Raw genomic sequence first — 12,848 nt, 5'->3', positions numbered from 1 at the left:
TTGGATGCATGTGTGTGTGTGTGTGTGTGTGTGTGTGTGTGTGTCCGCTGCGTTTGGGGTCTTTGCAGATAAGGAGCTGTGTGTGGGCTACATTTGACATGCTGAACAGAAGCAGCACCTTGAATCTCAGAACACAGCAAACACACGCCACTACAAACACACCCTGACACACACACACACACACACACACACACACACACTCCTGCAAAAAAGCTGCAACAATCCGTCACACTGCTGCGAATGCTGGCCGAGAAACACACCGTAAACTGAGTGTGTGTGTGTGTGTGTGTTTTAGGAAACTCTCCAGGCAAAAAGGAAATTGCAGAAGGAAAATGCTAAAGTTTGTCAAAACTATCCTTTCTTTCTACTCAGACATTTTGCACTACCAATGAAAATACACATTTCACCCAAATAATAAATATTCATATGAGCATATGTACATTCATAAACATGCACGTATTACATAAAAAGATTTAAAGTGACCCAGAAAGGAATTATTGACTTAAAACAATTAAAATCGTTGTATTGGATACGGAAGCCAGTATTATTTACTGTAAGGAAATGCATAAAAACATCATCTGATTCAGTCGTTCAGCGAAAATGATAAAGTTGCAGCGAGTTTTGAGATTTTGTTATCTAACACAATGACATCCAAACATGTTAAGTGTCCAAAATACTTTTCGTTCAACATGATGAGAGTCAGCGGCTCAAGTAACCAACTGGATGAAAGTCTCAGAGCGGCGATATAAATCTCTCTGTAATCAGCATTTCCATCTGACGAGTGCTTGAGTAATTAGAGCGGTGAGAGTTCAGAGGAAAGTCTATCAGTGTGTCCTTCTGTTCCCGGCAGTGACAGTCAGCCGCGGTTGGCGTTATGTGCGTCTCTGCGTTATTATTGTCTCCTGCTGTAGACGGCAGATAAACACTCTCTTGATTGGCTGGTAAATCCACGTTTGAAAGTGCGTGGCGTAAGAGAGTTTGAAGCCATCAGCCGCGGTAAATGTGCAGCTCTCTGCCTTAAAACACTTCAAATATTTAGCAAACACATTCACGGTGCATGCTGGGAAAGGCGCGGATGAGCCTCGGCTGAGCCGCCGTTATAAATCACCTCATCAGAGAATGAAATTAACACCGATTCTTGCAGGCAATTTCTCAATTTCCAATGCTAATTACGCTTTTTCTCTTTACTTTTAAATTCCGTACCACCTGTTTCGGGAAAGACATCTTAGGCGGCAGAGATGGATTTAATCACAATTTTAATTAACTGCCGTGTACATGAGGAAAAGCGGCAATTATAATGCAGATGAATGATGATTTTTCCACATTAAATTGTTTTGTTTCTTGGTTATGTTGATTGCATAAATACCGACACAGAACAGTTTTTATGTACTGTAATTTAGTAATTGTTTTGCATCAGGGAAAAAAAGTCTTAGACTGACTGACTGACTTTATCTGTTTGCAAATTGTTTAATTCGGTTAACCCTGCGTTTGCCGGAGCGGAGGCTGTGGAAACATCCTTGACTTTATAGAAGATTCCAGACGGGTTTTCTGGGCTTTATTTGTCCGTTCTTGTTGGAGAGGGCGGATTTTATTAAGGTCCCTGTGATAAACAGAGACAAACACTCTGCGTCCGAGTTTTAGACACCAAAGTCCAGTTCTGCGGAGTGAAGGAGGGGAAACGTGTTACAGAGTTACAGAGTTGGTGAAACACCTGAGAGAAACTCCTCTGCTCTCAGTATGAGCTCATGTGAGAGATGAATACGAGAAATAAAGCTCTCTCTCTCTCTCTCTCTCTCTCTCTCTCTCTCTCTCCTCTTGGGGGATTTAAGGCATTTTTTTGCGTTGAACTCGTGGAGTATTTGGTCTTTGTAGTGTAGCAGAGACAGAACTGGAGCAGATATTCACTAAAACTTTCAACACTTCAGGACTTATCTGTGCTCTCTAAAGCCCCACTGAAGAATATTCCAGAAAATAATGGTGCAATATTTCCATGGCAAACACAAACCTTTTCATCTTTCATTTGGCCAAAGCGACCTAACAGAAGCTCACTGCTGTAACGCTTTTCACAAAGGAAAGAGCTATTTTAATTCTGTGTGTGTGTGTGTGTGTGTGTGTGTGTGTGTGTGTGTGTGTGTGTGTGTGTGTGTGTGTGTGTGTGTGTGTGTGTGTGTGTGTGTGTGTGTGTGTGTGTGTGTGTGTATGGTCCTGGTAAACACTACGTTATGAGGACAAAATGTTCCCACAAAGATGGCAATATCCGAAATCCTTGTCCTTGAGTGGATATTTTTTGGCCCTCATGCTTATAAATCATACTAAATGATGTTTTATTAAAAATGTAGAAATGCAGACAGTTTCCTGTGATGGTTAGGATTAGGGCTAGTGTGTGTAAGGGGAGAGAATGTACAGTTTGTACAGTAAAATAACTATTATGCCTATGGAAAGACTTTATAAAACATGAAAACTCAACATTGTTCTTCAATTTACATCTATAACGCAGTGACCTGACGTGTTTACAGCTCTCTGACCCCAAACACACACACACACACACACACCATCAGCTCTCTCTCTCTCTGCCTGTCTGTCTCTCTGCTGTCAGATTCTCGCAGCTCGACTGAGTTGATTTGATGCAAATACCTCGAGGGGAGAGTCCTGTGACTGATGAACACTTACGTCAAGTCAATTTTGCACCGTTGGGAAAAGGTAACCTCTGTGTCGGACATAAAACTCACACACACACAAGGTTAAAAAGACTGTGTGTATGTGTGTGTGTGTGTGTGTGTGTGTGTGTGTGCTAATTGCACATGAGACTGTCTGCTATTGTAACAGAACTGCCCACTCCTCTCAGAAAAGGCAGAAATGAATATTTCATTACTTTAATTACTGAGAGAAACGCTTTCACCGGCCGTCCCTTCACTAATTACGAGCTCTGATGACGTTTGTGAGTGTGACTGCTCCAAACAGACCCAAAGAGACTCAGAAAAAAACACCAATAACTAACATAAACCATCTAGTGCTTCATTCACATAGGAAAGAAAAAGCACAAATTAATATCTCAATTGTTTTTCGTAAAGGGAACGCACATCATCTGATGAATCTCTCATCAGAGTTTCCCAAAGTCTAAATATCAAATTCCAGCTGAGCTGTTCTCCACGTTCACTTTACATCTCTATACTCTCACTATATGACCTGACCTCCTAACGACAGAAACATCTGAAATAAAGTTGATTAAATCTGGATCTAAAGCTATGAAAATTTTGCGACACCAACAACTGCGAAGACTTCAGATGACGACAACTTTCAATCGACATGCGAAACTTGTATTGAAATATTATACCTTGTGAGCACAAGTTGTGATTGTTGCCTGACACACGACATTAACTAATAACAGAATACTTCCTAAACTGTAACAATGAATCAAGAGTTTTCTGTAAAGCTGCTTTGAAACAATATGCATTGTGAAAAGAAATATACAAATAAACCTGAACTGAAATAACATTTTCTTCTGGGATTAGAGTCAAATCGCAGCTGAGCTGATCATGTCAGGTGTGAGCTGTGAAACATTAACAGTGCAAGTTAATGTACATGATGCAGCGAGCGAATGAAAACACACACACACACACACACACAGACGGGCAGGTAAAGGCTCTGAACCGCAGCCGCGGGGCTCGTCCTGTGTTCGTGCGTCTGAGAAAGGCTGAGGACACGCTGTCTGTATGATTATCCCGGCTCTACCTGAGGAGGTGTTTGTTTGACATTCGTGTGTGACAGCGGCGAGACGAGGCTGTGACGGCCGCTGCGGCACGAGGCTTTATCCGCAGTCAGAGTCCATTAACCGCAACACACATGCCAGCCCTGTGTGTGTGTGTGTGTGTGTGTGTGTGTGTGTGTGTGTGTGTGTGCCTCTGTGTCTCCTTGGCACACTTTTACCTAAGGTTACAGCAACAAGCCAACACGGCAATTTCAACAATTTCCTGGTCTGTGCTGATGGTGAGATGATTAAAACACTAAATACGACTAAAGTCGACGTCAAAATCTCACACATCAAACTCCTGAAATAAGCGGACTTCTGCTTTTCTGAAGACTCATAAACAGATGAAGCTTGATATGATGGTTTAATAATCTTCATCTCCCCTATTTGACAAAAAATGAACTGAAATATGGTGTGTGTGTGTGTGTGTGTGTGTTCCTGATGTCATGATCTGATATCTACACATCTCTTATTGATTGTTTGACCTTGCCAGAAGAGACAATCATCAAAGAGAAACAACCTCTGTGTGTGTGTGTGTGTGTGTGTGTGTGATGACTTTATTAACCAATCCTTAAAAATATAAATGTAAATGTATATCTATCTATCTATCTATCTATCTATCTATCTATCTATCTATCTATCTATCTATCTATCTATCTATCTATCTATCTATCTATCTATCTATCTATCTATCTATCTATCTATCTATCTATCTATCTATCTATCATCTATCTATCTATCTATCTATCTATCTATCTATCTATCTATCAAGAAAACATAAATAATAACACACATATATACAGCGTTTTGAATCACCTCTAGAGAATGAAAGATGTAAACGTGTCTCCTCTCTTTCTTTCTCTCTCTCATTCTTTCTTCTGCAGAATATGGCCATCAAACTCATGCTAATTTATACAGCTCAAACCTGCAGAACACGGCAGCGTGTCCAACTGACGACACGCGTGTTTTCACACCTGAGCGGCACAAGAGCGACAGTCACACCAGCCCTTCCTGCAAATGAACATGTTGACACCTGAGAGGATTTTTTTTTATGCAAAATCTTACACACAATATTATGATGCACAAACAGAGACAATGGGAAATGAATCGTGTGTGAGATCTGAAATGAGCCGTGATATTTCTCCGGTCTGAAACGCTGCGGCCTGATACATGAAGACGAGAAGCACACAATCACACGGCCGAACGGATCGATGTTTCGGCGCAGATGCTTCAGTGTGACGTTTGTTTGTGAGAGGATGCGGACACAGTGGCGTCCAGGGTCCAAAATGAACACGCACTGTGCTAATTGCTAGTAAAAACTGGTGAGTAAATAAAATGTGGGTTAGTTGCCAGTTGGCTGTTAAATTCATTATAAGCTGTAAAATGACATGGAGCAGATACAGCCGTCGACCCTCACTGCTGTACGAGACGTGAGCGATTCAAGGCTTCATCTTGGATGATGTTTTATTTTACCTTTCCTCACATTAAGTTATTAAAATCTAACAATGAGCACATGAACTACAGAAGCTCATCTCAGACAGACAGACGATCTCTGCTGTTCGTGTTATAGAGGATAAACCTGAGGATCAGACTGACGGATCACAGGTTACACACCTCAAGAGCTCATCTACACACTTCAGCCACACATCAAGATCCACAATGGGTTGAGTTTGACTACAATGAAAGAGAAATCACCAATGAGATCTATTCCATATCTGATGCCTTTTCTCCTGAGCAGAGAGCTGAAGAACGTCCTGAATCGTGTGTCAAACACTCAAATTCTCCTAGAATCAAAAATCCTTTTACAGCTCTAAACTCTTACTGCACTTCTTGGAGAAAAGTGCATACTTAAATTAAATGCACCTGAAAAAAACATGCTTATCAGCAGTAAGAAAAATCACAAATGAGATGAATATTCATTAATATGTCATCTGTTTTTCTGCAGTATCCTGCATTCGAGTTTTTGTCAGTGCACACAGAATCGAACCGCTGACGCTGGTGTTGCGAGCACAGTGTCATCTAGCTCTCTCTCACAGTGTGCAAAGGTGTTTTCTGAAGTAAATCAGGATAAATCCAGCGGCTGATAATCTCTGCTGAAGTTCTGAAGCAGAACAGAGTTCATGTGCTTCAGAGGTGAGCTGCGTCTCCTTACAAACTCAGACTGTCAGCAACATCCTCTGCTCCAGTCCAGATAAACCCCTTCAGTGTGTGTGAGAGAAGCTGCATCCGCCTCACAGAAATATATTCAAAAGTACTCATATCTAGAAAAACAAATAGGATCTTTACTGTCCAACTAGAGTGAAACTGAGAGAAAGAATTCCTGTTTAAGCTGCAAAAGCAATTATGTAATATATATTTAAATTATGTAATATATAATTTGCATGTAATTTGTGTATATAAATATTCATATAAATAATATAACTACATTAATTTATATAACTAGAATAATTATAATATTTATGTATATATATATATATATATATATATATATATATATATATATATATATATATATATATATATACATACACTATATTAAAATTATTTTTAATTTTTAACATTGTTTATAATAAATCATTTATTAAAGAAATGTTTCATGCTCAATAAATGAATCTCGATGGACTGCATTTGTGAAATTCAGCTGTAGAAATGGTTCGATTTTTGCATGTTTGAAGCATTTGATAAAGCTAAAAATCATACCATATATATATATATTATAAATAAAGGTAACAACAAGCAAAATAGCAGCAGGTCTTTACTGTCCAACTAGAGAGAAATCCAAAAGGCCCATTCAATCCTGTTTAAGCTGTGAAAGCATATAAAATAATTAAAAAATAGTTAATTGTGTGTGTGTGTGTGTGTGTGTGTGTGTGTACAAAAAAAAAAAAAAAAAATTATATATATATATATACATACATTTATATAACAATAATAATATATAATTTAATATACAAATGATGTTTAAATTATTTTTAACTTTTAACATTTTTTTTATTATCACTCATTTATTAAAGAAATGCTCTAAGTGAATCTCGATGGACTTGAAACAAACTAAAAAACTGCATTGACAAAAACACTAACAGTTGAAATCTATGGTCCACATTTGAAGCATTCGATAAGGCTAAAAATCATGCCAAAAACTATATTCATTAAGTATAAAAAAGGTAAAAACAAACACATTAAATTATCTAAACACACACATACACACACACACACACCTGTTCCAAACTATTCTTGCATCTTAAAGCAGCCGTGCCTCACACAGATGATTTTCTCTTAAGTGTGCATCCATGAATAGAGCGAACATGCCGCTGCGTAACACTATCTGTGTGTGTGTGTGTGTGTGTGTGTGTGTGGGTCTATATAAGGGCCGTAACCAGGGGAGGCCCAACAAACATTCACAAACACCTCAGTTATTTTGCTCTCGACACCCACCCTCTTCTGCCTTTATTCTGTTTTTTTCTCTTCTGTCGCTCTTCCCTCTTTTCATGCGCGCCTTTCTGAAGCTGAATGCAAATGCTGCATGCTGGCAGAGAGAGAGAGAGAGAGAGAGAGAGAGAGAGAGGGCTGGGTTGTGATTAAGGAGAAAGGGCCGTGTTCTTTGTTCGGCCCTCGGGGGATGTTTACCGGTGGAGACGCGGTGGATGTGATATGAAAGGCAGTCGGGTCAGCGGTGATGTGAGTGAAAGTGAAGTCACACCTAAGGCATTTCCACAGAGCTCTGGGTCGAGGAGGGGGCCTGACTCTCTCTCTCTCTCTCTCTCTCTCTCTCTCTCTCCGTTAGGCCAAAATATCTTCACAGAACCACAGCGATAAAGTACAACTGGGAGCACCGCAAAGTGAAATCATGAATTTGTCACCTCAAGGAGCTTTTTCTACCCGACAAGACCATTAAAAATGACTTTCAAAGGCAAATCTTAATGCAGTCAGGTAATTTAGTCACATTAAATAATAACTCGACATGAATAAACCCGGTGCATTTACAATCTCTTGACGTTTTTCACATTTTCTGTGCCGAATGATGTAGAATGTGCTGAATGCAGCGGAGAGATCTTATTGATGGCAGACAGCATTATCAAATTAGATAAAATATTCAACAACAACAAAAAAACACAAGGGGCGGAGCATGTTTGATTGACAGGCGTTGATTACTCATGAGCCTGCACATTATAAAGTGAACGAAAAATGAATATAAACATTGAGGAACTAAGAATTTTTTTTTTTTTTTTTAAGGTTAATATTTACTAAGGGTTTATTAACACTTTGTTTTAGGGTCTTTAAACTGGTTGCATATTAGCATGCATATTACCAGAATATTGGCTGTTTATTAGTACTTAAAAAGCACATATTAATGCTTTACACTCTTAATCCTACCCTATTCCTAAACTTAACAACTACCTTACTAACGATTCATAAACAGCAAATTAGGAGTTTATTGAGGGAAAAGTCATGTGTGTTCCCCATACTAAAGTGTTACTGATTTATTTATGAACATATTTAAGAATATGTGAAATTCTGAATTTGAAAAGATTCTGAATCACCTTTAAAAAGTGACACTTAAAATGTGACAGATATTCCCTGATAGCAGAAAGTGCGCAACGGTCTGGATCGCCGTGATTAATCCAGCTTCATAATCCTGAGAAATCCTGGAATGACAGCAGCACAGCTGACTCTGTCCTGAACATAAAAATTATTGCAAGCAGAAACTACTCAAGTCCTCTCTAACCCGACAGCTGCGCGACATAGAAAGAGCACAGGAAAGTACAAATCACACACTGCAGAGATGAGCAGAGAAATGCCGTGGACGAGCAGGAGAGGAAGAGATGAAGAGCACCATCCTCCTCCTCTGAAACTCTTTCCACCCGCTGCACTGAACTCACCGCAGAGTCTCCCAAACTCAAGCGCTCCTCTGGGCGCGGGGACCAAAGGTGTGCTCACGCTCGCTTCACCTTACACACACGTAAGTGACACGCATTAGAGCTGACAATCAGCTGTGAGCGGCCCCGCTCCTCCCAAACGCAGGAGGCAGAGGAGGGGCCGTGCGGCGAGGGAGCCGCGCAGCATAATGGGGGCGCAGAAACAGTTTAGACGGGGCGGAATCTGCCATTGTTGGGGATGAAAGAGCCGGGCTACAGAAGCGCCCCCTCCTAATTCAGCAACGACGGCTCAGCTGCCATAATCAAACACAGAGACTTCTCCTCCTCGCGCCACGCAGGAGCTTTTCCCGACCTGGAATGATGTAATCAATCTGTCGCTCGCTGAACGCGGCACGAGGAGCGCGGCTTTGTGCTGCAGGAAACCTGTGAAAATATCTGTCTCGGGACACAGAGGAAGCCAGCTCTTCCTGAGAGCGCTGAATTTGTGAAAGACTTCCCGTACGTGCAGGCACGACAAACAGAAAACTCTTTCCGCGTGACCTCTGACATCGGCTTCGGAGCTTTCGTGAAAACACAGCAGATCGCACAGTAAAAACAGTGTACACAAAATAAAGGTAATGAAGCAGCTGTGACTGACTCACATACAGCTGGACCGGACTTCAGCAGAACCCATTCCAGCGGCCGAACTCTGAACGCTTCAGATCCTCGCCCTGAACTCGCTCCAGCTCTCGCAGAAGCACAGCACACTCAACACACGCCGCCACGCAAAACACAAACACGCATGAATGATTCGATGCTACATGAGTCCGTTTGCTGGATTGCTTTATCAATTTAATTTGATTCATTTTCAATATTTTTAGATTAAAAAAAGGTTGCATGCAAAAAAAAAAAAAATGTATGCATGCAAAAAAAAGGTTAAACGAATTAATTTTTGAAGCACTTGTCTCACCGCACACCTGAGTTTACCTGGACACGCTGAACGCAGCAGGTGTGTGAGAACACACACATTTCTCTACAGTCATCTGCAGCATCACTGAATATTTCAGCTGTCCTCATTTTAAATCGACTGTCACTTCATATCAGGACACTTTTTTTTTTTCACTGCAGCATTTTTATTTCTACATAAACAATTAATTTAGTATTATCACACACCCTCATGCGCGTTCACGAGCTCCCCAAAATAACAAACATTGCATATGAATATTTCAGAACCGTTTCATTTTCGTGCAGATCAATCACATGCGTGTCTAAAAACACAAACGCATCTGTGGTATTTTATTTCTTGAATTTTTTGAAATGCTTTATTAGTCTCAAAGTGTGAAAGCAGAATTACGCGTTTTAAACTTGAGTGCTTGAAGACACTCGTGAGGCTGAACAGACTCTCGTGCTCGTATTGATTTTCTAGCGGATCAATATGAAACATTTCATAAAGGAAAGAGGAAGATGGAGCTGAACTGATCGCAGCGTTTAATCCCAACAAACCCAGTTCAGCTGAACCCAGTCTATCGATGCTCGTGTTTAGTTTATATAAAACACTATAGTGTGTGTGTGTGTGTGTGTGTAAAACACCCAACACACACACACAACATCCCTGAAAACACCACAAGTTTATAATAATAATAAAAACTCATCTGTGCTTCACAACAAGCTGTGTTTGTCATCAGGCACGGAGCTGAACACAAAAACACCTCCAATCCACGCTTCTGAGAATGAATGAGAATAACGCTCTGAGACTAACCAACCGGTCAGCAGCTTCTTAAACAAACGAAATGTAGGGCTGAAGAATCCACAGGCATCTAACGTGACGCGGTTAACGCTCCTGAGAATTACGCACAAACTTTCATTTCCAAACTTGAGCGAAAATACAGAGAGAAAAAGCGCTACATGGCCTTTATTTACATCCTGCCCGTTTACTCCAATTTCTATTAAACTGGACCCTGCTCTGCCCGCTCTCATCTCTCTGCGTCCCGCGTAACGCGACCGCTTACGCGCCGCGCCAGGACACTTTCTCAAGCCGCTCTCTTACCGTTTTTCCTCCGCGGGTTGGCTTGTTTTCGCCTCTTACACCGGGGGCCATCCGCCATGATCAGCTCCCGCATTGATAAACGTGGATCAGATGGCAGTTTGCATGGACTCAGACCCGAGCGAACACAGCAGCAGGGTGAACCGCTCCCTCTGGCAGCCCATCAGCGCGAGACACGAACAGAGAGACACAAACACATGAGTGAAAGAGAGATCGCATCTGATCAGCGACGCATGCACTGACTTATGGACATCCAAATAACAGTTTCAGAGTGCGTGCGTGATTTAAACAGCAACATCTGAAGAACAGAGTCTCGAAGGTCAGACACTGATTTATACTTGGGTCTGCTTGCTTTTTATTGGTCTAATTTACTTACATCACGATATATTTTCTATGGATTGTTTTTAGGCATAAATATGAACTATAATAAAACGAGAACACTAACATTTTAAATCAGACAGTATTAGGAATAATATTGTTTTCGGAGTGTTTTAGCTCTTGCTGAACTTTGTAAAATCGGGTCTGTATATAATGAAAATGACTGTGTGCTTGAATAAATATGCATCGATAGATACTGAAGTTGCATGTAAAATAAAACAAACATGATCTCATAATCATCAATTAATCAAACATTTAAAAACTGCATTTATATTTACTTAATATAAATTATATATTTTGTGATTAAATGTGAAAATTGTTTTTGTAAATGTGGTTCTTTTTTTTAAAGCTCAATTAAATGATACATTTACAGCTGAATTTGCAGCGATGTGTTCATCACCATCTCGCGCACTGCAATATTACAGATTTTAAAAAAAGTAATTTGCAAAAATGTTAAAATCCTTAACACACGCAATTCCAAGCGTTGCTGTTTTTTTCCCTAAAATAAAATGCGAGTTTTAAGTAAGTAGTTGGAGTCGCTGCGCGCACCTGCACAGGTGAACTCTGAGGTAAAATACGCACACCTTTGTGTTCGACTTTAACTACGAGCATCCTCGATCCTGCAGCTTTACAGCGGCTTTATTTGGCATTAGTTCAGTTCTAAAGCTGGTGTGAAGGTAAAAGAGTGTGTCTTACCTTGTGCTCTCGGCCGCAGGAGTGTGTGTTGTGTGTGTTATAGTGTCTGGGTCCAGAATAAAGCCTGAGAAACAGAGGCGCGTTATTCCTGACTGATCCTCTCACACACTCCAGGACTCAAACCTGCGCTCGGACTGACGCGCTCACACGCCTCGAATGACACTGTTTTCCTCCTTTTCTTTTCGAGAGAGAGAGAAACACACGCCACCTATCAGCACAGGGAGGGATAATAGAGCCAAACGTGTGTGTTTTATGAGCGCGCGCGCGCACACACAGCATCAGGCACCTTTATAGGAAGACACGAATAACGTTTGAAGAAAGTTCGTGCACGTTTACTCTCACTCTCTCTTTCTCTCTCTCTCTCTCTTTCTCTCACATTCTCTTCAGCGACGATTGCAGGAGAAATAAAAGAGGATGAAATAAAAACAAAAGATGAAATCGCAGATGCGCGGAACCGTTCTGTCAGAGGAGACGCGGGAAGCGCGCGCAGGTTCGTGCAGGGCGGGAGCGCGCGCTCTCCTGTGACAGGTGAGTCTGCAGGTATACAGGTGAGACTTCAGGACTTTTAAACACAAAACGGTGCGGTGATGTTCATGTGATTTTCCAGTCGAAGCTGAAAGAAAGAAACGCATCGACGAGATTTCAGAGGGATTCCGACACATTTGAGGGCGTGAATGCGCTTCTCTCTCTCTCTGCATTCTTTCATTCTTTCATTCTTTCTTCTGCTGTGATTCACGCTTTAGTGCTGAAGTGTTCAGAGGGAGACACTGCTTCTGCTCGGATAATGAAGACATCAGCTCTGATTCGTGCTTTTGTTCAACATCACTGTAATCTATAATCAATCAGGTATGTATCCGTGCATTTAATAAAAACAAATCAAGCAATTTTATTAATCATATTTTATAATTTATTATTATAGTTATCATTATTATTATTATTATTATTATTATTTAAAATAAATACATATTTTGTTAAATCATTTTATTCTATATTTGTTCAAACTGTGATGATGTGTGCGCGCGCTCGGGTTTATCCGACACTAATCATTCAGACAATAATTAATCAAACAGACTGAGTCTAAGGAAAAAGTTAACATGATTTCTACTTGATTCAGGTTGATTTAGTC

The 12,848-nt window shown here is 40.6% G+C and overlaps 1 protein-coding gene across 2 annotated transcripts in view; it reads right to left on the bottom strand.

Moving 5' to 3' along the window:
• The window catches only part of zeb2b (zinc finger E-box binding homeobox 2b), a 65,295-nt gene extending 53,409 nt beyond the window's left edge, over positions 1-11,886 (bottom strand). For both annotated transcript variants that reach the window (XM_067373174.1, XM_067373175.1), the window contains exons 1-2: positions 11,723-11,886; positions 10,652-10,800 (exon numbers count right to left, since the gene is read on the bottom strand). In XM_067373174.1, the coding sequence (XP_067229275.1) occupies positions 10,652-10,724 (73 nt within the window). In that variant the 5' untranslated portion in view covers positions 10,725-10,800; positions 11,723-11,886. The remainder of the gene's footprint in view (positions 1-10,651; positions 10,801-11,722) is intronic.
• Positions 11,887-12,848: the final 962 nt, after the last annotated feature.

The sequence above is a fragment of the Chanodichthys erythropterus genome, chromosome 21 (genome assembly GCF_024489055.1).
Source record: "Chanodichthys erythropterus isolate Z2021 chromosome 21, ASM2448905v1, whole genome shotgun sequence".
NCBI classification, from domain to species: Eukaryota; Metazoa; Chordata; class Actinopteri; order Cypriniformes; family Xenocyprididae; genus Chanodichthys; species Chanodichthys erythropterus.
The sequence above is the reverse complement of the archived record's forward strand: the minus strand, read 5'-3'. Positions and strand labels throughout refer to the sequence as shown.